Below are 25,360 nucleotides of genomic sequence, written 5' to 3' on the forward strand. Positions count from 1 at the left end.
TTTTTTGTAGATTTAGGAGGTTTTTTTGAATATGTAAGTCAATTGGCAACACGCAAGCCTCAAGGCTTCTAGGTATCTTTTTTGACAATGTTTGAAACGAATTAGAATAACATAAAACATACGCTGTAAAAAAACGTAATATGAGAACAGGCACCGTAAATAAAAATAAAGCTTGGAACATCTAGCAGTTGTCCTCGTGGTCATAGGCGCTCCTTGGTTTCGCAACTGAGTCTGCACCTATACTGTAAACCAATTTCTTGAAAAAACTGATAGTACAATATATATATATATATATATATATATATATATAAATTGTGACGTGTATACTTCACGATGTCCCCTTCATCGTCTTTCAGCATGTTGGCCGAGGAAGACGAGGCCCGCGTGCGCTTGAACTGGATGCGCGGGCAGAGGCGCGCTCAATGCTTAAAAGTGCGGACATAAAAACGGTCGTCGACTCTTGGTCTTCGTCACATATATATATATATATACATATATATACGTTTTTGAACATGATTGTAACATTAAGTTGTGGATAGTATTATGTATTAAAACATGATGACTGTATTGTACGTAGCTTTGCGTCTCAACCGGTTTTTTCACCCATAAGGTATAATTAAAACATGCCGGAAGCAGTCAGCAAGTAACGAAACAAAACTATTACTCAATTTCCAGTTGAACTGTACAATGAGAAAACAGTTGCGAAAAGTTAGAAACATCGCGGACTACAGCACCGCAGAGCATTTAGAAGGAAGTTTACTTACATATGAACCAAATACTGGCTCATTAAAAGTTGTTCATTACATACCTTGTTGCGGCCTCTTTCAAAAATATCTTATATGACGAAACGCCATTACTCCCAGTACAGGTTTAGCTGTCATACCTGTCCTGTGCCTAGCATTAGCGCTTACAAAATGTACTGAACTATCTAAGACATGCTTTTTTCTCGGGTTTTGTTTTACTGGCGTCATTGAAACGAGAGTAGCGAAACTTTCCGTTGCGTGTTCTACCAGCTCTTTACATTAGAAAGTTTCGTACAGAAATGGCGAATATGTCCATACCAAGATTTAGGCAAAAAAGGGCATATGCGGCCATATACGCATATAATATGGCAATATCTGACTTTAATTGCCTAATTCTTAATATGGCCATGTATGGCATTATTGTAAAGGGTGCGTCTTGTATTGGTGCATTTCCCTTCTGTGGCGAAATTTAAGGCACGTTAAATTTCAGGCTTTACGCACCTGTGCTGCTGATGTGGTTGGTAAATGGGGGGGGGGGGGGGGGGGGCAGGGATCGGGGGTAGGGGGATCGGGAAGGGGGCGCTGCCTCCGTTTTTATTGCGACGACCCTTCAGAGACGACGGCGCTGGAGCTGTTGTGGTGCCTGGGGACGTAGATGTGAGCGCGGTGTTCTTTCGTTTCAAGTCTAGTAGCCGCATTAAGATGTATACTAGTCTTTAAAGAAACGCTTGTGGCAATCGGTCTAATAAACTGTCCTCTGTTGTTCCAGGAAGCTGACATGGCAATCGCTCCGTTGACCATCACCTCCGCCCGAGAACGCGTGATCGATTTCACCAAACCCTTCATGTCCCTGGGCATCAGCATCATGATCAAGAAGCCGATGAAGATGAAACCCGGCGTGTTCTCCTTCATGAACCCGCTGTCCCGCGAGATCTGGATGTGCATCATCTTCGCCTACGTGGGCGTCTCGGTGGTCCTGTTCCTCGTGAGCCGATTCTCGCCACACGAGTGGCGCTACGAGGAGACCTTCGTGGGACCGTCCGTGTCAAACGACTTCTCGCTCTACAACAGTCTCTGGTTCTCCCTTGGAGCCTTCATGCAACAGGGATGCGACATCTGCCCCAGGTACGGAGCTGTGCTCGCTCTCCTATGCTCAGTGTGGGGATCGTTTCCTCTGCTCGCGAGCTCGCTTCGCCACACCTTTTAATATCTGCCTGAGAGTTCTCCCGGAGCACTGCGTTGGCATGCCTCACGTTCACATTAGATCAAGTTCGTTCTCTAGAAATGAGCTACATGCACCTGTTTGCTCAGATAGCTGTCTTTTTTCGTCGTTCGTTTGTGCAAGGTGGGTATCCACTTGATTTATACGCTCTTTCAACTTCTCAGACGTCAGTGTCAATGAAAACGGGCGAGTCTAGAAAAAAGTTTACAAAAAAACGATTGAACCTTAAATATTAACACCTTTGTACGGTCGAGGCAAAGAGTTTGAGTACATCGTCAACAAAACTAATGAGAAGCTACCTCATTACGATGAAAGCACAAGCATATCCCTTTCTGTTGTCTACTACCTTGAGTTCTTTTTCGTCGCATAAAATTAAAACAATCTTATTAAGCTTGAGTGAACGCAAGCAGATGCGTTCGATATTGTCTTGTCCTACGAACAGGGGTCCATGAGCATCTAATATCTCGCAACAAAAAAAAATTACTCTGGAATAGTATATATATGGTATTTGTGTAGAAACAGGTTCACGTTTGTTGCACATGTTTCTGTAAAGAATGCACTTTCACAAGCCGGAGACCAAACGAATAGGAGCATGCTCTTTTTATCAAATAGAACCAGATTTCAGAATTGATAAAAAGATCAGTAAGGGACTAATGCACCATGCACAAAGTGGAGGTGATCTTATGCTTGCCTATTTTACAAAAGTGCATGATACTTTGCATATGTGATGCGGCAACGCTTCCAGGGTTGTATGGCGAAATTCCTCATGTAAAAAAATACAAGGCAAACCTTTTCGAACTTTCTCCCCCTGTACCCAAACAATTTAGGCTCCACAAGTGATGAAACAAATGAGGAGGAGAGAAAGGTTCGAAATTCCTTACCAAAGCTAGTTTACTAAACTTCTAAAATTTTTAGGCTTTGTCTTACCCGGTTTATTAAAAAATACCTTCTTTAAACCGTTTATTTCACGAAAAGATTGGCCTTTTTAAACGCTTAGCGAAGTGCAAGATTTTCGGCCATGGTTCATGACTTGCATAATTGTTTTCAAATACAACATGGCAGTATCCGGCGCGCGAATTGAGACGCGCTTTTATCTCAGCAATAGCTGTTCGGTTTAGTCCACTTTTCGTGAATGGAAACTTTACCCACACTGACAATGGGCAGATGTTGCAACCTTATCGCTAGCAGACGCCTAGGTTAGAGAGCACAGAGACTATTCATGCATTGAAGTGTATTACGAGCGAGATGTCGTTTTGCATCCCTTGACACAAGATAAGTTTAAACTGATCCCTTACTTTACACATGGTTCAATATATACCGTCGTAAACTGGGCTGTGGCAACCTATAAAAAATATAGGTGAAATTCTGCATTAGAAGACGATTAACAATTTTGTAAAACGCTCTAGAATATAATCAATGAATTCCTCCTTCACGAGTTTGTTTTTCAAACCAGAGTCTCGGGTTTCAATCGTCACGTATAACTTACACCAGCTCGACTGCACGTCAACCGTTTTTTTTTTTTTAATTTTTTTTTACTCTAGATTATAATCACCTGCAAACCGTTCAAAGAAAAGCTAGGAATTGAGGCTCAAGAACATCGTATTGAATCTTTGCTCAAACCCTAAACACGACATCTATTGTGTTGTCACGTGTCCTGACTTCTGAATTGCCTGATATACCTAATTCATATAACAGAATACTTTCTGCTGTTTTCTTCGATGAGAAGGGACCGGAGGAAGACTCATTACTCTTAAATCCGACAAAAATAAAAATGCCCATCTTTTATGCCAGCATGGACTACGATGTTTACTATGTTGTGTTTAGATTTTTTTACAAAAAAAAAACAGTTTTTGTTTACAGGCCTGTTGGCTTAATTTAAACATAATACCATTGAGAATCTGTGTCAAGTGCATGAAAATAAAAGTTATTAAAGAGCCTTCTTGGCAAAATATCCTTTTAAGAGCATCGAAAATGACGCTCCGACTTCGAGTTCACAGTCTAAGTCCTCAATATCTGTAAAAAAAAAAAAAACGAATGGAAACCTAAGAAATGTAACTTTATCGGAGCTAAGTCAAATATTAGCTGTCCTAGTAAAGCTTATAAAAAGTGTTTGTTTTGTTTCCTATAAGGTCTCTCCGAGCTTTTACGTTTATTATTTCGTTGGGTCTTCAAATATGTCCTTATCCTGTTCATGGTAAGAACCTATCGTTATTCGTTGTCGATTCCAACGCGAGATTTCCGTCGGTGGCCTTTTGATTAATAACTGTGTTTTTTGACGGTCCCCGGCGAAGCGGGCAGTCGATCGAGGTTGGGCATCTGCTTTCAGGTCGGTAGCTGGTCGCATCGTTGGCAGTGTCTGGTGGTTCTTCACGCTGATAATCATTTCAAGCTACACCGCCAACTTGGCTGCATTTTTGACTGTCGAGCGCATGGTCACGCCGATCAACTCAGCCGACGACCTCGCCAAGCAGACTGAGGTCGAGTACGGTACACTCTCCTTCTCCTCGACCCAAGAGTTTTTCAGGGTAAGTGATGTCCCCGCTGTTTTTTTAACAAAGTCTCGTCAATATGTGCATTCTTTCTGGCTGCCTTCAGCAATTATTATTTGTACGCGATACGTAGCCACGTCTACCGCTGCGTAAGCGTAAAAGATTAACTTTGTCTGTTGACACCTCAAAAAGAAATTTGAGCACCGTCCCAGGTAGCACGTCAGAAAACCGGCTAACTTGGCAGAAGCTTGGTGGTTGTAGGTGCCTAACATGGGCCTAAAAAGGGTTTGCTTTGGGTTTGTAGGTGCCAAAGCTTTTTTTTCGGGCGTGCCACGTAACTCTAAAAATGCCAGATTTGAGCCAACAAATGCCACGCATAAAGCGAAGAACCAGCAGTGAAGCCAATATCTGGTCCAATGTGGCCACGTAGAAACCGAACAACCTCGAGTTAAGCCCAAATCTAGCACTTCTTTGGGGATTTAAACCCAAAGATGCCAGATGGCAATCAAACTACCAGTACTCAAGCCCAATGTTGGCCTTTGTTTGGCAAATTAAGGCAAGGAGACCCAGACTTGGGTCAAAGGTAGACAAGTTTGGCTGTACCTTGGTGTCTTCGGGCTTTTCAAGGCCCTAAATTCTCAAATAAAAGCCAAATATTGGCCCGAAAAGCTGTGCTACTTGGGGTCCCCTAAAGACCCTCATGCAATGCCAGCAATAAAAACAACAAGATAAAAACAACAACAAGATTTGTTTTTTTAGCTATACGGTAAACTCTTAAGTGAACGCCCCGCCCCCTCCCCTCCCCCTCGTGACTGCCCACGACATCGCGTCAACGTACTTCATGACCAGATTACTATGATATAGTGAAATAACAACGGTGCCTGGAATTCCTCAAAAATAGGGTCAGCACTGATTCCACGTTTGTATGGTACTGGGTTCTCAACTTCCACAGTGTCCTGCACACGTTTCTGAACTAACTGTAACGTGTATTAAAAGGGACACTTTCATACCCTAGAGCTTTTTAAGGGGCCGTAATATTGGCCGTCGCGGTACCCATAGTAACCGACAATTCGCTTCAGAGCCAACATGACTGCGGTACTCGCTGATAAAAATTGGCAGCGACCTTTAACCTTCAAAGTTTTATACTGCGTAAAATGCATTAAATGACTTTGAGTTGTTGATCTTCCAGCTAAATTCAGCGGGGAAATTACATGTGTGAATAGTTCACGTGACGTCAGGTTATGTGAAATCAATTTCTCTGCCAAATATAGCGGGGAAACTGAATTGGTGTTGATGACGGGACGTCAGGTCACGTATCATCAATGTCCCCACAAAATTTAGCGCGGTAACTGAATTGGTGTGCAGGGGATGTGACACCACGTTTCCCACCAAATCTTGCCGGGAAACTAAATCGGTGAATAGGTGATGTGACGCCACGTTTCCCACCAAATCTAGCTAGGAAACTGAATCGGTGTATAGGCCATGTAACGTGAATTTGTGTTCCGCTAAATATATTGGGGAAATTAAAATAGGGCTGTAGGTCCCTTTGCGTCAGGTCACGTGACATCAACTTTCCCGCTAGCGGGGAAACTGAATTTGTTTATATGTCACATGACATCAATTTTCCAACTAAATTTAGCGGAAAATGCATGGTCGGACGGACGGGCAAACTTTTATTATTAGGGGGTAGTGTTCAAAATCGTTTCATGCTTTAAAACACCGACGAGCGGATCACGAAGCAAAGAGCGTGAACATAATAAACCACGCCCTCTACATTTCTCAAGCTGTCAATAAGACCCTATGCGTACATTTTACTTTTTGTCAAATTCGTCTGCTTGCTGCTAATGGTATGGTGTCCGGAGGGCGTCTTGGGCTGGTGTGTTCAACATCCTATGCTCTTCATACATCAAAAGTAGTTTCGAAGTGGCAACAAATGACGTCACAGAAGCCAGAGTGTCATGCTGTTGCGTGTCGCGATCCTGGCGGTTGGTCGTAGGAAAGCTAACGAGAAGCTGCGGGTAGCACGACAGAACGCGAGTGTCGCTATCGTCACGGCGTCCCAACATTTGGCTGCCGAAGCTTCCGTGGACTGCCACAGGGAAGAGAGACCTGCCGCAGAACAGGCGTTTGCCACATTAACCACTGTTGCTGGGACACCGCCAGGATCGCTGCCGGCGACAGCATGACACTTCTATGACGTCATAAGGGACCACTTATTCGGGCGCGGTAAACACACCAATCGGAGAAGTGTTCCACGCATCATACTAATGGCGCAAGCAGTTAGTTTCAGTAGAAATGTTCTGCCACCATCCCCTCGTAGAGTTTCTATTGTAAATTTAACATAAACCTGGGCCGCATTATGACAACGAGCGATGTGTGTCTCCCGAGACAATAGAAGAAATATAACTATACCACGTACAGACAGCTTACTAGACGCATGGTGTGGCTCATTGCGTTAGTGATTCCTGCTCTGCGATTTTTTTTTGTGATTAATGTTTAATGCCGCAATCTGATTGCCTAAAGATGAATTACGAAGCGAGAAGTGTGAACTTCTCGCTTTGCTGATTACACTGCCACTGACTGTAGTGACATTATACCTAATGCCATTACATGAGTAAAGTGCAAGTTAAACAATTTTAATTACAAAATTAAAATTAGGCAATCTTTCTGAGAGAAGATCAGTTCGAGATATAAAGTTTTTGCATGGGAATTAATTTGTGTTTCAGTTGATAGGCACCACTCGTGTTGTTTCTTTAAACTGCCGAATTCCTGCTCCCACAAATTCTAGAAATGCTAGATTTTTTTTTGTTGTCATTATACATATATTTATCATACTTTTTTTTATAGATTTCGAGGATATTAAATGTTTTAAACACGGAGCTAACCAATTTTGAAATAACTTTTTCTCAAATCTGTCGTTCTTTTTTAGCATGTACGCATGTGTTTAGGAGTCAGTAGCATGAGTATAATCATGAATTTAAGCGTGTCTACGAATTTAGGCAGATGTAAATATTTTATCACGTGTCTTCTTGACATTGTGTGTATTGTTCCGTGGTGCTTTGCCAAAAGGGCCTTTGAGGTGTTGGTTATAGCAAGAAACAAAAAAAGCAACGTTTAATTCACACTGAATTGAATTACTAGTAACGTTTTCCCGCTGTTTCCAGCTTCGATATTTCAATGTACTTGCCTCATCTCTCCATGTGGAATATACATACCATGTATATATTTTATTTCCTTCTTCAGCGATCTAAAATTGCCGTCTACGCCCGGATGTGGGAGTTCATGAACACGCGGAAGCACGTGTTCACCTCGACGTACGAAGAAGGCATCCGACGGGTACGCGAGTCCAAGGGCAAGTACGCCTTCCTCATGGAGTCCACCAAGAACGACTACATCAACGAGAGGCATCCCTGCGACACCATGAAGGTCGGGAGGAACCTGGATGCCAAGGGATACGGAGTCGCCACCCCCCTTGGCTCGAACCTCAGGTGAGCGCCGAGATCGTCCATAAGACGTCGCCTCTAAGCTATGCCACGACGTCCATAAGACGTCGTGGCATAGTCGTCTGGGGCACACCGCACGTGTGCAGCGCAGTTAACTCTTTCCACTTTAGTACACGGTAAGCTGGTCAAGAGAGAGAAGAAGCACCCCGCTCCTCTCTACACTCTAAAAAAAGCCCGTGCGTCTACTTTGCCGCACAACACACGGAGAGCCAATCACCGCAACGTACGGAGGCAGCTCAGCAAATGACGATGCCGAAACATCTGTTTATACCAAAAACGTTGTCTGAGTTGTGACATTAAGCAATGCGAAACGTTACGCTTGCATTGCTCAATGTCACAACTCAGACCCCCTCCCCACGAATTTCTTGGACTTTCTGGCCTCCTAGTAGTAGTAGCAGAAGTAAGTGGTGAGGGTAGCAGGAAGCCGGAACATGTTGGCCACTCCATTGATAGAGGCGAGTTAGTTCCGGGTCCCGGCTTCCTTATGAGCTGTAGGTATGCGCAGTAGACCATTTCACTCACATTCTCGCACTTCTTAACATTCGCACCTTCCTCCAAAGGCCTGGCGATGTTGACGTCATCCTCGACGTCGTCCTAGAGGGCGTCCTTCAGGTCGTCCTTGACGTCGCCTTTGCCGTTGTCCTAGAGGCTGACGGCAAGCGGTCGACGTTGAGGACGGTCCTCTAGGACGTCGTCCTCAACGACGTCCTAGAGGTCGTCTTGACGTCGTCACTGACGTCATCATTTATGACGCCATTCTCGACGTTCTCCTTGAGGTCGTCCTAGAGGCCGTCCTTAAGATCGCATTAGAGATCATTCTAGAAGCTGTTACGACAACGTCATTGAGGTCTTCGAAGAGGTAGTTCCAGAGGTCGTCCTCGACTTCCCCATTGACGTTCTCTAGGACGTCGTCCTCGACGTCGTCTTAGACGTTGTCCTTGAGGTGGTCCTAGATGAATGCTATCGCAATTCAAAGACAACTAAAAATAGTGGTTTCTGCAGCAATTTCTTATCTGTTGGCTTGCTCGTTTGCTCGCTTCAACACGGCGCGCTGCTGTCATAGTCAAACAGCGATAGGCGCCGCTCCGGCAGCCTTGATTCAAGAATGTTCGCTCCTAAATCTGGACAGCGAAAGAGCGGCCGAGTTCTCGTTTTCTGCGGCACGGGCAGTTCACGGCACTCTCAAGCGCGACTCGGCGAAGCGTTAAACCCCCGGCTCTCTCATTTGTTATGCCACTTACACGCAATCCTACGGAAATTCATGCAGCATAGCACACCTATGCACCAATTGTTTTTTAAGGACGATTAGTTGTTTTATTATTTTCCGGCAGCTTTAAGGTATGTCTTTGGTCGCTTATTTTACCCGCTATTAATGGCAGGGAAAATGACGTCATATGACTTAATCTACCGTGACCTATGCACAGGTTCAGTTTCCCCGCTGAATTTAGCGGAAAATGACGTTACATGGCTTGATGTGACAAGAGCTACACAGATATTCAGTTAACCCACTAAAGTTAGCGGGAAAATTGTCATCAGATGGTTTCAACACCAATTAAGGTTTCCCGATAAATTTAGCGGGATAAATGACATCACACGGTTTGATGTAACGGGACCTAGACACAAATACAGTTTACCCGCTAACGTTAGCGGGAAAATTGACAGGTGACCTGTCCCGGCTCTTTCAATCATGCTTGCCGCTAATCGTTTTATTACACAGCAACGCATTTGGTTCTGCCCTAATTTTGTTTTAAAGCGGTGTATGTGACTATGCATTAATCAAAGCCTGCGAGCAGCAGCTTTCTCTTCCAACACGTGACATCATCACAATCGGATGGCGCCACCTCGGCAATTGGGCCCGAGCTCGACGCCGAGCGTCCTTCGACGCGTTTGATTGGACACGAGGTCCAGCCGAACACTGACATAGAGATCGCGTCCAATCATTGCGCTCGGATCCAACTGCAATGACGTCGAAATTAAAGTGCGTGGGTTCAGGTATTGTGGGTGGTGTTTTCTAAAAGGATCTGCGAGGCGTAGATTTGTCCTTGCCTGTGACGTCGCTGAAAGGTCCCTTAAGCCTTCACTGAGACGTCAGTGGGGTTCTGCCTGGACGTCGCTCAGTGTTTTCTCAGACAACCATTCGTGGGGGTGGCACTTGAAAAAGAAATCTTAATGTATAGCAGGCTTCGGCAGTTATTAGTACCTCGGGAGCGACGTGACATCGTAGCTAGTTGCGGCAGCATTGGTTGTTTTATTGATATAAATTTCTGAATCATCTTATCAGGAAGTACTGCAACATTATCAACTGAGTTTTTTTTTTTTTTTTTCAGAGATACTGGGGTTTTGTTGCGGTGAACTGAATCAGTTCTAATCTGTCATTTATAATTATTCAGTGACTATAGTTTTATGGAAATTAATGTATATGCTTCAGGGGAATCGTATGTGCAAGTGAGATCATTGTCGCGTCTAGGTCTTGGTAGAGAAAAGTGTGCCACTCGGTCACAACCAAGGTAAAACAAAAACGAAATAGAATCATTCGTTTTATTGAAAAGCGATAATAGTAATCACCACGGGACTGTTTTTCAAATTTGGCAAAGTTCGGATTCAGCTATTTACGACGTGCGCGACCAGAAAGCGTTACTGAGGTCAAAGTTCGCCATTGGCCAAACCCTATAGGTTCCTGTATACCGACAAGGCCATGCCGTATCGCCGGTTCGCGGCGAGGCAAATCCTGCCAATCACGGCGAGGCAAATATAAATCCCGTTAATTCTGGCGAGGCAACTCCCGGTTGTGAATGTCCGGAACGGAAAACTTAAGTGGGTGCCACCGAAATATCTCGGCGCTAGTAGACCTTTCCAAAAATATAAGATGCCGAGCATGCGTTCACATTCCAGTGACTCGGCATTTTTCGTCAGCCAATGAAATAGCAAAGTTGGCCAATAAGAACGCCGATGAACGAATCACAAAGCAATAATCCCCAACTGGAATAAGCCATGCTCTGCGCTTTTTAAGCTCTCAGTGTTTGAACGACACGTGTCTCAACTCATGTGTTTAACCTGCTTTAAAGATTTGTAATTGGTCTTCGCTGGTATTTAATGTCAAGCGTGGAAATACTGAGAAGCAACATTTTGTGCAGATCGTTTAGTATTCGGCTCACTGATAACGTAGACATAGGAAAAGTTTTAGAAAAATCGGTCGTCTTTAGTAACTACATTTTTTTATTATGGAATGTCGAGTTTAATTTTAGTTTCGTGCTGCCGAATCATAAGGAGGCAAAATATGTATTCGAATTTTATTCCAGACCACGTGAGACTCACCCAAATTGAATCTTCAACCTTTTTAGTATCTTTAGCGCATATCGCATTATTTGCAGAAATTGAAGCAACGCACTTTGCATTTCAGCAGCAGGGCGACCCATGCATGTTGCCAGAGCATTTTTGATGTGAAAAAGTTCAAAATTGACGTGTTTTTTTTTTCATGTTTTTTTTTTTTTTTTTTGGAAACGCTTTTGTTAATACCTTTGTCTAAGCTAGACGATGTAAGCGTACCCTAAAATTTATTTCTCTTCGTACAGGGATCGGCTGAACTTGGCCGTTCTTTCTATGAAGGAGAACGGTGACCTTGCTCGACTGGAAAACAAGTGGTGGTACGACCGCAGCGAATGCAGAAGCGGAGACAGCAAAGTAAGGAATAGCGCAAACGTAGTTCTGACTTATTCGTTTCACAAGTCATTATATTTATTCACACTGTACTGCAATCTTGCATTCTTTTCCGTAGTTGCAGAAAAAAAAATCTTGTTCAAGCGATTTAGAATATATTGCGGAGCGAAGTTTTTCTGAAACTGCAATTACCTGTTTCAGATTATTGTTCAAGATTCGTGTTTTGCGAAGTATAATTTGTACATGGCTGCGATTGTCTTGCAATTTCATCTATATGTGCCTACAGACGCACAGATAGATTTGTCTCTAAAGGGCACTGAAAAACGAAAATCATTGCTTATTTGGGACACTTTTTTTTAATAGTTTTGCCACGCAAAATACATTTTCGCGCAATATTGACGCTGTTATGCGTAATTTAGGTGTAGGTCATGACCCGCTCTAAGTTCCGCCCGCAAATCAGTCGCCCTGCCCATTACTACTGGACAGGCCTGGCTGCTCGACCGAACACGCTCGCAAGCCTAGTGTCTCCCTCTCGCGACATTCGGTGCGTTTAAAGCATAGCGTCTGACACTGCCTGCTAGTGGTGCGAGCAGACGCACGGCAGCCTCCGGAATTGTCTGCTATTTTTTTAACGCCGTCTATCGTCGTCTGCAATGCCCATGAGACGCGGGCGCGAACGCTACGCGTCGACGTCCGTTTTCGCCCTCGTTCGTCTGCTTTCCAGACCACGTCTAAAAAACCTCTGCAACGCTCAGTAGACGCGTTCATGAAAGCGGCGTTCTAGCGTTCCATCAAGCACGAGCTGTGGTCCAATACAAGCGACTGTCAGCGTCGGTCGATGTGCGGTAATAAGCGACCGAGAGAACTAAACGATCAACAAAATAAATATCCAGTCTTTCTAGCTTTACTGTTCTTGTTTTTGTTTTTTCACATAGTATCTGCGAGCGAGATCAGTGAGGGTTATGGCGCAGACTTCAAACGCGACGTAAAAATATTCTCTTTGTTAGGCCAGGTGCACTGCAAAACTTGAGAGCTGCTTGCCTTCTGAAGCGAAATGACGGGAACATACCTGAACTAACTTGATGCGAGCCGAACGTCCTACTTTTTCCGCCCAAAAGGGCTCGCGAATTCTCACCTGTGTAGCTATCTTTTCGGCATTGAAACCATGGTTGCAATCATGGCGGTTGCACAGTTCAGAGAACAAAGGTTCCTTTTATACGAAAACCGATATTTTATTCGGATTAAACACGAACAAACGAACAAATCAAGCGGGATCGAGCTGCATAGTCGACGTAGGACGCTAAACTTAGGACAATCCAGCTACGAAAACATGCACCCGCAGAGCGCTTCCAAAGACGTGCCCTTGCGACAGTTGTTTGTTGAAAACTAGGTCGGTTGAGGTCTTCCCCTAAACACCTCAGTAAACACGGAAGGACTTGCACTCATATAAAAAAAAGCAGGTTAACGAGATACGCTCGTTGAGCGCACAGCAAACGCCGACAGTCATATCTGTTGTCGTTTGAAACAGAAACGGAAAAGCAATGTCGGGACATGGTTGAAAACAATAATGGCTCCATCTAGAATATTTGTTTCTCAAATATAAAATTTAGTCTAATAAAGTAATATTACTGCACAGAGATGCAAATTTACAACCAACCTCTCTCAAGTATATCGCTTATCCAGCCAGTGAGAGATGTAAGCACCTTGTAAAGACGGGGCAAGGCTTAGCGGTCTGCGACGTGCGCTTTCTGCACCTAAATTGCATCTAACGGCGTAAATATTGCTCGCATTTTTTGTGGTCTATTTTATTTATTATTATACGTGTCCCTTTAAAAGAAGATTTTTTTTTCATTGCAGTGCCCCTTTAAGTGGAAAAATAATTTCTTATCAATATATATTTTTGTTGTTTTTCATAGACAATTTTAAAAGAACTTAAAGTAAACTTTGCTAGTACGAGACATTTAACAAGGTAAAATACATTACGTTCTTTAAGTTCGACATTCGTGTCGTTTGGAGACCTTGTAGAACATTGTAAACAACATCGACGAAATCTTGAAGCAAACTATGTATCGCATACATCATTCTTAGGACGTCAAAAATAGCGAAAAATAATTTCTTACCCCAAAGAGAGTTTTGTTTTGTTTAACGTCTTTCTATCCAATAAACCGATTGTCTCAGTATCGCACAGAAATAGAAATTTATATAAAATATGACATTAAAAAATCATTCTTGAAAATAGTGACTTTTCATGCACAAATGTACCGGTGCGGATTTCTCAACAGCGGCGGCGGCGGATCAAGCCTGCCAACACGATTCAAACCGGAAAGCACCACGTTGCCTTGGACAGTGATAGCCGCATGTACATGGAATTCGGTGGTGACCCATATGAGTATGAGGTAGCAGTTTTGTTTGGTTTCTTCAGTTCTACTCTGCTTCTGCTTGGTTGTACCTATTGGCATTACATTTGGTCTCAATTTTCATCCGGAGAAGTGTCAATTGTTGCTTTGAGTTTTAATGCATACTTCTTTTGACAATTATTAAACTGAGCGTAAAAGGTATAGGTAGGCTAGTCGGTACATGTTTAACCTGTGAAGCGCCTAAAGAACGAGGACACGAGCAAGACGATGCAGGACCCAGCGCCAACTTAAAACTGAACGTTTATTGAAACACACTTACTATTTGTACACAAATTCAGACTCCCGACACAAAAAGGGAAAACTCTTTCTCAGTTAAGTGGGCTGACGGTGCACTCACGCAGCTATCCTCGCCCTTTACTCGAATGCAGTAGGTTCAAAACAAATTCTCTCCCGGTTTTGTTATTTAGTTTTCAAACTATTTTTGTTTTGCCGAAATTAGGCGCGCACGGACACTTATCACAATGAAATGCTAGATTACCCGACGGGGAACTTCTAAGAGATAAGGCGTGCTCGCGTGCCCTATCGTTGATGCACCTCCCCATTTGCCCGATATACGCGGCGTCAGTTGTTTACGAAATACCCGTGACTTGCGGAAAAGCGTATCTAGGGCAAACGGGGATGTGCATCAACGATAGGGGACGCGAGCACGTCTTATCTGTTCGAAGTTCCCCATCGGGTAATCTAGCAATTCACTGTGATGGGTGTCCGTGCGGCGCCTCATCTGGACAAAACAAAAATAGTTGGAAAACTAAAAACACAAAACTGAGAGAGAATTGTTTGAAGCCTACTGCATTATAGTAAAGGGCGAGGATAGCTGCGTGGGTGCACCGTCAGTCCACTCAACTGAGAGAGAGTTTTCCTTTTTGGTGTCGGGAACCTGAATTTGTGTATAAATAGTAAGTGTTTTTCAATAAACGTTCATATGTAAGTTAGCGCTTGGTCCTGTCTCGTCTTCCTCGGGTTCTCATTCTTAAGGCGCTTCACAAGTTAAATTGAGCGGTTCTACTGAAAATACTATAGAGGAACGGCTCATTTTTATCAAATGGAGAGCACCGTATTTCGAAATTTATATTTCATCCGAGCGTGAATATTTGTGTATGTGTAGAAGTGACGTCTTGCGACAGATGGTGTAATATACGAGGACTACTCATAATTGCATCATATGTCTCTGCGTCTACCAAATCTTGTAATTTGGTAGGCGAATACAAAAAGGGCAGATCGTGAGATGTTTTGGATACTCAGCCGTCCTGCCCCCCCCCCCCCCCCCCCCTTACCATTACCATCATCCGCGTACATAAGGCAAATTAAGTTATTCTGATTTTTACGCAGGAGTGTTTGCAGTCAGAGTTTTACTTCGTCTCAGGTAGAATTCATTTATGTCTTGCGCAACCCTTCTTCCCCCTGAGAACGTTCCCTAAGTAGTTAACGTCCTAACCATTCAACACCAGATATTCACCCTTGTGGTGTGTACAACTCAGATTAATGGCAAGTGTTGACATCCGTTTGCTCTACTGACGAATAGCTCCTGGTCAGCTTAGTTCGTAGAGCGTACCATTCGTTTTAGATAGGTACCGGCCCAATGCCAGAATCGGGTTAACATTTTTACTGACACACAACAGACCTGGAGGCGCGAGGTAAGCTTTATTTTAGGTAGGAGTACACTAGCAACATCTAGCGAAGCTATTCTCCACCGTGGGTACCTTGCCTGGAGCATCAGCATTTTAAGAGACCTTATTCATGATGAAGGTCCTGTTCTATGTAAAACAGTACGTTACGCGGCCAATTTCTTTATTAAAAAAAAACATTCAACACACCGAGGTCATTTCCGGCGAAGGAGGAGCATGTTCCGTTACCAGGACCACTGTCAGCCTATGGCGAGCGAAAGATCCTCACGACACATCACTCCCGCGAAAGACAAAAACACTGTACTAAAGTGGCGAAGCGGGCGAGTTGGTTCATGATATAAAATTTAAAAGCGCTAACAAAGACGAGGACAAAAAGGAAGGCGAACAGGACGAGCATTTACTTTAAACTGAACATTTATTTAAAAACAGCTGAAGCAAACAACCTCCGACAAAAATACACTGACGCCTCTGAGTGATTCAGTGTATTTTTGTCGGACGTTGTTTGCTTTAGCTGTTTTTAAATGAATGTTCAGTTGAGAGTAAGCGCTCGTCCTGTTCGCCTTCATTTTTGTCCTCGTCTTTGTTAGCGCTTTTAGATTTTATGACAAAAACACAGAGCAAAAATAGTGCGTTGTTTTTTAGACGTTTATAGTCGGGTAAAAGGTAAAAAAAAAAAAAGACCGGGAGCCTGCACTCCAATTCTGCGGGATTTCGCTTTGCAGCCGACCACAACAAACAATAGAGGATTGCCAGCGAAGGACGATGCTCAAATTGTAATTAGAAAACAAAAACATTGATGTAAATGGGGACGATTAGAATGACGTTTTACTGGGCCACCGTTCCTGAGCACAGAACATCTTTTCAGTGTTACAACCCGTTCCTTCAAAACAAGAACGGAAACTCATTCCTCGTTCTTTCTCAATCCTGGACCGAGTTCCCGTAACAGGTTCCAGTGGGTCGAAAGGAACGCGTTCCCTTTAAATTTTTAAAATTATAACTTTTCGTTACATTAACGTCATATTGGCCTATTCTAATGAAATAGTACACGTGCCGAATAATTCGTAGATAAAATTAAGCAAGATGGTGAAAATATTCAGATCAAACTAACTGTCGCGTCGCCACAATCACTTTCTTTTTCCTATTAAGTTCCCTGTTTTCGACTATCCTTTGGACACCTCCCCATCAATTGAAGTTAGAGGGGAAAATAGTCGATAATACAAAGCCTAAATGCCTTCAAAATTCAAATTAACTTACAAAAAAAAAATGGAACACTGTTTCTCCTGTCGTTTCGTACAAAAACGTAACGAAATCACATTCCACTTCCAGCAATGCAAACTGCAACGGTGGCATTTCTCCGTTCACACTGAAACGAATGCGTTCTGGGAACGTCGTTCCTAGGAACGCCACTCCGTACAACACTGTGATTTCGTGACCTAAACGTATGCTCGTATTCGCCATACACTCTCGAAAATAGGGTATGTAGTGCTTACACCCCCTGGCCTCGTAAAACATACCTTAAAACTTCAGTTCGACTTACAGCGCGCTGACGTCAATCCGAAGCTACCAATGTTCACGAAGGGCTTGGTAGCCGAGTGGTACATCTTATTAAAATAGTGAATGAACCTGTTCCTGTCTACAAAAAAATTAATCGGGGTTTTCTTGGCCCTACTGCAAAACATTAGTGTTTTTCGTTTTGTCTTTTTTAGCTTTTGATACGTATTTTACCTGTTTAATATCTTCTATCGCACCGTTGTCAAGCCCTTCGTAAAACTTGTGGCCGTTAGTTCGATGGCAGTGCGCTCTACGTAGAACTAAAGTTTTGGGGTGCATTATGATGAGACAAATGAGTGTGAGACTACTACACATCGTTAAGGTCGAAGACGAAGTAAAGAATGGGCACCGGACACACATCTTAAACTCAGCTAGCAACTCTTATCGAAACGATCTTTTATATACGTCCTCCCCCGCACCCACATCCGGACAAGTGCGCACGTCCCATGGCTGACCGTTAAACTATTGTTAGACAAAACCGTCCGCGGACTACATCCTTTTTTTTTAGTGTAATCTGGGACTCTTCCTCTCCATCACCGACAGGAAAGCGAACTCACAAACGTATTTATAGAGTACGTAGTTTAAAGCAGCAAGCATATGTGAACCATTTATTTGTTAATCAATTCATTCTAACTAGCCCTATCACTCGCATCGGTGCAGCAGTTAATGTTTTCAACTCAGATTTTTAAAATTTATTTAGCCAATAAGCTATGTCTGACTAATTTATATTTCACCGTTTGCATGTTATTACCCAGGCATCCGCTGTTTATGAGCACTAAAAATAATAATGAATGAATCAATAAATGAATAACTGAATGAATGAAATTAATTTAATTTATTCCAAACGCATCAATGTTGCTCTCTGACCAATTGTAGCATGTAAAAAAAAATATGGCCGGCTCGGCAAAACTGCAGTGCTGCTGGTTTCTTTGTGTGGACAATAGAACAATTCGATCAGTTGTTTCCATTATTTCAGCCAAGTTCTAATATTCGCTCCCCCTCTCTCTCCCGTTGCAGGAATCCACCCAGAACGAGTTGACACTCAGCAACGTGGCTGGCTGCTTCTACATCCTAATAGGCGGCCTAGTGCTGGCGATGGTCGTTGCCCTGCTAGAATTCTGCTACAAGTCTCGCATGGAAGCGGCGCGTTCAAAGGTACATTATGTCGTAACAAACACTTTTGCCCTCTACTACGGTGCCTCAAACGCGTCTCCGGCCGGTGCGTTTGACGTCTCCTATTCCTCCAATACATCAAAAGTGTTCCCGAAGTGGTAACCAATGACGTTACAAAAGCCAAAGTGCCACGTTGTCGGATGTCGCGATCCTGGCGGTTGGTCGTAAAAATGCTGGCGAAAAGCACGAGCCTAACGCGAGTGTCGCTGCCGTCGCGTCGTCCCAACTCCTGGTTGCCGGAGCTTCCACAGTCTGCAAAGCTGGAGAGCGACCTGCAGCAGAACAGGCGTCTGCCACGCCCACCACCGCTGCTGGGATGCCGCCAGGATCGCGACCGGTGACAGCGTGACACTTCTATGCCGTAATCGGATAGAAATTGAGGGACCACTTTTTTGGACGCACTATACACTCTAATCGGAGACGCGTTTCACGCACCACGCCACTACTTCTAGATCTCCTCCTTTTTATCTCTGTCTTCTACTCCCGTTCTTATTATCCTAAAAAAAAGTTTATATTTCAAGCAGATAAACGTAGGAGTAAGGAAATGTTTTTTTTCTAAAGCTATAAACGTAGAGGTAATGTTTCTTTAAACAGTAGTCATTGACAGCATAAGAAAATCGCAGGGCATGTCTTAATTCGTGCACGCCTCCTGCTCCGTGATTGGTTCTTCAACATATTTATAGACTAATACCGCAATCTTATTGGTTGCGGAGCGATCAATCAGATTGGGCAGCCGGTGACTTTAAAAGGACATAATAAAAACAAATGCAAAAATGCAGAGCGCGGTTCTTCTCTCCTTTTTTCAGAATCCACGACCAGGTTTTAGTTACGTTTAGTTTCATATAACTTCTATTTTTGTATCTATTTTTCCCTCAGAGTTTTTATAGTTCTTGATTGCACTGCAGTGGCTTCACATCACTAAAGTAGTGTTTACTAATTCTTGTATTGTAGTCCAGTAGGAGCAATAAAAAAAAAAACACTTAACATGACCTATACCAGTTTTCACCTCAAGAGCCATAATAAAAAAAGTCCGGCTCCTCAAGGAGCCTCACTAATTTCCCCCTTTATGTGGATAATTAAGATATATGTAGGTGAATGTTAGATTAAAGAAATGTTATCTTATCAAGACGTACACGTTGGAAACGCCAAAAGCATTGCTTTTTCCTCTGACAACACAATCACGTAAAAACTACCTCGCACCGCGTGTGAACAATGCGCAAAACTTACTTTTTTCTTTAGATGAAAATGGTTATAAATAAGAATACAACTGGTTCAAGACCACCTTATGGTAAAAACTCAGAAAATGTTCGAAACACGCTTTAAATCTTCAAAGCAGCCACGCGTTAGAAAAAATACGTGCGCCATCATCAATGCACAATCATTCGCGAAATGATATCATCAGGGACACTTGTTGAGAAATCGGCCAGAGGGGTAAAATCAAGTCACACGTAGTAAAACACTCGAACACTACTGTAAAATTGTGTGAAATCTTGGGCAGAATAAACACGACTATGACGTTGAATTAAATCAGCAGATTGGAATGGGTAACCATCGTAAACCTTTTGATTAAATTTATTTGTGCTTACCATTTCTCGTGGAATGCCGAATCACTCTGATTCCCGGAAATACATGAAAACAAAAAAGGCTGCTCGAATTTGTTTTAAATATTTGAACTGTAGGAACGTTCAGCAGTATTAAATGAAGCTTCAAAAACAGAAACACAGTGTATCTATCGCTAAGCTTGAGCTTAGTGGTAAATACACTCTGTTCTTTTAACCATATCAATTTAGTCTTAATGTTCCGCTTTTATGCAAGCAAAAATAAATCGTGTGATATACAAAAAATCAGCATTAGTTATTACATACAAAATAACTGTCATTGTTTGAAGACACCCTGGAAACTCAAAAAAGTTGGCGCAACTGCACGCACAGGCAATACACTCTTTTTTAACATTCTGTCTTTAAATTTGGTTAGGAAATGGGAGTTCCTCGAGCTCGTCCGCTGCAAATCAAACAAAGTAAAAAGCAGCAGAACTATCACAATCATCATCATCGTCACCCTCCGCTGTCTAGGCTGGATTTGAAGTACCCCTTTCGCCCGGGCAAATATCATACCTTCCCTTCTAGACCATCAGAGTCTTGCTACGACCTAAGCAGGGTTGCAAAAAAAGGTGCTCCAACAAACTCTTTTCCCCCATTGTGACCAGACTAGCTTTTTGAGTGAAGCGGCTTGCGAATGTGAAATAAAACGCAACGTAAAGTATACGATGGCAAAGCGTTTAAAGGTTTCTCAGCACCGCTTTGACCACGCAGTACAAGGCCACTGGCTGGAAAACGCAGGCTGATTAACACATCAAAAGTGCGTGCAGCCGCCGTTTGTCTTGAACTACGTAGAAGTTTGCAGGCACCTTGAACCTTTATGAATGTTGACTGACCTACTGGGTTTTCATGATGCACTGCCCAGCTATCACTAAACAATCCCTTCATTTTATTTTTCAAAATAGTCAATTACTTGTAAATAAGTAAAAAATCTTCATCTTTAATTGAAATTGTTCTTTAATTGTATCTGGCAGTCACAGTAACAGTATTATTTCTTAGAGGGGGAGGGGGCGGCGATGCGTAGCTTTCGTACGAATATTTTGGACACTATTTCGTTAAACAGCTTACAGAAGCCCTTGGAAGACTCCTGTAGAAGCCTATCAAAAACAAAAAGGAAATAAATTTGGATTGAGATTAATTGCTATAGTTTCACTAGCGCGAAGCATAACAAGAAAGGGTCTTATCGCTAGCGACGACAATTTCGCAGGTAAGAGAGTGACTTATACTGAAATTTCTGCACTAATTTTCTATCCCGCCATAACTTATTTTCTTTTCTTTTACTGGCATTTTTTTTTTTAAATTGTGACGCTCGGTGATTGCAGAATAAAGTACACAGGAATCTTTCCCGCGATGCCATTAAAAACAGTCGTTGTCCTCGCGTCCCTCAAATAGCGCTCTTACGTTCGATTTCTCTTTCAGATGACAATGTACGAGGCTATGAAGGCCAAAGTACGCATGTCCATCACAGGAACTCAAAATGGCGATCGTGGAAGGGTACGGCAAGGCTCTCTCTAGTTGGGTACTTGATCCTTATTTTTTTGCGTTCCTGCAAACCTGTCTTGTCACAAATGTGTGTGTTGTCCGTTGTCCCGCCCTGGCACCCACTGCATCCCGGTAAGGCACAATCTCTCATATTCCACGTAAAGAAACCTCAGATCAACTTTAACGCCCTTCCGAGCTGCAATAAACACTAGCAACATCTGAAGATCTAGCTGAAGACCCATGAATATAATTGCGCAAAAAGGTGTTAACAAAAAGAACGTTTCCATACCTACGCATCAGACGTTAATTCGCTCATACTTGTCTGCTGCATAAGTTATTACTTTCATTTGAAAGCGCCAAATGTAAGACAAGTTTATATTAAATTTACATTAAAACCTATGTTTGCCGAAGGTAAAGTTATTACAGCATTAACTAAATACAGGACGTAGCCACTGTCACTTAATTTATTTAATCTGACTATATTCCCATGCCGTACTTTAGAAATATTTCTCGTGCTTCAATTTTCTTTTTGAGTATCCTCTTGGCAATTTCAGTCCCAATTTGCCTCTGCACCAAGTGGCACCTTTGCCACACATCCTTAACTTAAAACTAAAGGTAGCAATGCATAATTATTTAAACATACGACGCCCGAAATCTTGCATGAGGGGCAATACAAGTTTCCTGTGGGGTATGTTAACATTTTGCGTTTTATGTACAAGTTCTTAACAAGAGAATATGTCGGACAGATTCTCTGCACCTGGCGATGTCACGAGCCAACATCCTGCTGAGCCTCAGTGACAAAGACCAAGAACGCCATTCAAAGCGTAACCATCAAAATAAAATGCAGTCGTTCTTGTTTATTCTAAGAAAAAAACACTGATTTCTCCTGCGCTACATCAGAGGCTTATAACATTTGTGTCAAGTGCTATGTCTTCCCTAAAGGTCGTCTGCTCACTAAACAATTCGGCGTCTTTTATAAAAAAAAAATTAACTACGACATAAGGTTGTGTCCCAGCAGATTAAAGTAAAGGTCCGACATTTCCTTCAGGTAGAGTTTTGCACTTGTTTTTTACAATAAGAACATCTCTTTGCACATACCTGAAACAATTGGGGGTGGTATCCAAGTTGGGAGGATTATGGGGCTGGTGCTAAGTTTTCCAAGCATAACGAAGAGACGCCATTGGGGAGTGGAACTGAACAACGCGCTCACCAAATGCACCGTTCTGATAGCTCCGAACAAGCGTAAGAAATATAGAAATTAGCCGAGCTTTGCCTTTTATTGTACGTTATGAAATATAATACAAAACACCAAGAAAATTGAATCTGGTATGAAGAACTCAAGAGGCAGTGACATCGAATACTTGGAGTGGTAACTGGTGCGTCGCTAAAGAACCAAAAGTATGGTCGGAAGGCAGTTCAAATTGCATTCGAGCAACTCCCCGAATCAACTCAGTCCAATCCAGTCTTTCCGTATAACATTTATGAGTTCTCAGATGACATTTGCCTAAGTGTTATTAAGTCTCGACGAGTTACAGGAACAAAAAAGGAACAAGTTTTCGTCATCTTTTTTGCCCTTCATTCCTGTTATTGGGAATTTGTGGCTAACTGGGACGTTACCTTTTTTTGGGGGCAACAACCCATGAGTTTCATTTTAATTTTCGCAGGACAATATATTGGCAAAAGAAGTTTGGTCAGCCCCATCACCACAGACAGCTTAGCAAACGCCGGACGTCGTATTGAGTTCCGAACTCTAACGTATCACTCCTCACCCAACAAGATAGGCGTCCTGCGGGGAAATTCTGAACAAACTATGCCGCCCTTATTTTTAGTAGTACAAGCTCACTTCATTGGGTCTTGCACTACTTGTGGCGCCTTCGCGGAGATTTCTTCTTTCTGTGTAATGCTGAAGAACGAAGAAACATAATTCGACGTCCAAAATTGAATATAGATTCAACGCCGGAAGACAATCGAAACTGCTAGATCCATGCCACCACCGCTAGGGTACACGTTCCTTATCTCTGGGTGGCGGCGTTAAAACGCTTCTTTTTTTTATTTTTTTTACACGTGAAACTGTGAAACGGCATCTCTTGGCTAAGGCTTTTAGCATCCTAGTTCTAAATCGGTGCTTCGACGGTGTTCGAGTTTTTGTTATTTCTTTGTATTTCCTGTGATTGCATTCCGCACCAAGAGCATGCATGCACGCTTCTAGACGTGAGACAGCTTGAGATTCTAAACTTTGTACTACCATAGCCTCCTATATACTGACAACTCCTGGCAGATCACCACGAGAAGTGGCAGCCGGAAAGAAAATTGGAAGCGGCAGACAACAGATGAGAGAAGAGCCATGTCACTGGCGCCCCGCTGTGGCGGGACGCCGAAACACACTTCTCCCGAGCGAACAAGTGTGTTTCGGGTCCTCGCCACTGCAAAAGCTGTGCGCTGACGTCCAGGTTTGACGAGATATGGCTGTTTGATGCTCTTTGCTACCAGATCCTCGCGCTCCAAATCTGCGACCGAGCACTCTATGGCTACGGCGTCGAACTGCCAGGCTTTGAGATTATAGAGGAGGCTATGGTACTTTCCAAAACAAGTCTTAACAAGTCCATTTTTGCAGCGCCTCCTCAGGAATGCAGGAGGCCTGTTGGGCAACATTAGACAATAAGAGCACTAAAAGAGCAAATCACAAAGCCAGAGACATAAACGCGATAAGCCACGCACTCTGTTTCTTAAAGGGATTGTCCGGTGATATATGGAAGTTTCTAAGTTGTTTGTTGTTTTGCTGGTCACATAGACAGGGCCTAAATATAATCATATGTAATATTTATTTCATTGAAAGACGCCTAAATATTCGTTAAATCAATTATGAACATCAATACGAAACTTTACGCCAAATTACGCAAGTATGCATGACTGGTCGTGTCGTGACGTCACACCAGGCGTGGTAACGTCAGAGTCGCGGGTGTTCACTTATTCCGGGTTTTGATCAACATGGTTGATCGTGCGAGCAAAGATTATCGTCGAAAAATTGAGCATCCCTCAATAACGTAACTTTGTCTTTCTTGGAAATAAGTTATTCTATAGAGACAGCAGTTAAACGCTGAGGGGGCTTTCTTTGGCTGATGCTACGTCAGAGCTTCCGTTGTTGCGATCGGAAACGCTGTGTGTATTGCAGGTGAAATGTGACCATTTGGGCACTTTTTAAAATTGAATTACTTTTGTTGTGGATGATTAAAAGTTCGGACATTGTGCGGATGATATTCCTTAAAGCAATGACAATACAATTTAATTGTTTTCTGAAAGACAAAGTTTGACCGGACAATCTCTTTAAGCTGCCCGTCCCTATAACTACCTCAAAGTCTCATGAAATAGCTTATAAAAAAGGAAGCTATTGATCAGTTTCAGAGTGACCGTTGACTGTATCTGTTTTTGACCTGCAGCAGCTGTACAGTCCCCCATCAAACGCACTGACGGTGGATCACCTCGCTGATCCTCTTGGTGAAAACACCCACACGCAAGTTTGACCTCGGCTTCACCGGTCGCCTGCAGTCACCCACGAAAGCGTGACGTCAAGGCTGTGTCATCGTCCGCTGTTATAACCGCAACTACCGATCAACGCCCAGCACAGAACCAAGAAGCATTATTACCGAAAGAAAGAAAAAGAAAGGAAACAACGAGAAACTCGTCATGTTGTGTGTTTCTTTGCCACGACAGCGTCGAAGGGGGCTTCGCAAGGTGCTACATCGAATGCTGTTTTGCCATGGGACTGACTGGCTGACAGGACTCGTGAAGGTATTTGGTGCCCTGCACTTGGTGCGGGGCTTGTACTGAACGTGTTGGAAAAATCTGTGGAACTCCGTTATTTTATTGTCCTTTCGAAAATATTTGTTTTCGCTTTATTCC

General features: G+C 43.0%; 1 protein-coding gene across 1 annotated transcript in view; it reads left to right on the plus strand.

Moving 5' to 3' along the window:
• LOC120845828 (glutamate receptor 1) overlaps window positions 1–25,039 on the plus strand; it is a 200,839-nt gene extending 175,800 nt beyond the window's left edge. The window contains exons 11-17 of the mRNA XM_042289904.1: window positions 1,513–1,868; window positions 4,292–4,490; window positions 7,698–7,942; window positions 11,530–11,638; window positions 18,225–18,362; window positions 21,398–21,473; window positions 24,893–25,039. Of these exons, the coding sequence (XP_042145838.1) occupies window positions 1,513–1,868; window positions 4,292–4,490; window positions 7,698–7,942; window positions 11,530–11,638; window positions 18,225–18,362; window positions 21,398–21,473; window positions 24,893–24,981 (1,212 nt within the window). The 3' untranslated portion in view covers window positions 24,982–25,039. The remainder of the gene's footprint in view (window positions 1–1,512; window positions 1,869–4,291; window positions 4,491–7,697; window positions 7,943–11,529; window positions 11,639–18,224; window positions 18,363–21,397; window positions 21,474–24,892) is intronic.
• Window positions 25,040–25,360: the final 321 nt, after the last annotated feature.

This window comes from Ixodes scapularis, unplaced genomic scaffold (genome assembly GCF_016920785.2).
Source record: "Ixodes scapularis isolate PalLabHiFi unplaced genomic scaffold, ASM1692078v2 PGA_scaffold13__105_contigs__length_92229423, whole genome shotgun sequence".
NCBI lineage: Eukaryota > Metazoa > Arthropoda > Arachnida > Ixodida > Ixodidae > Ixodes > Ixodes scapularis.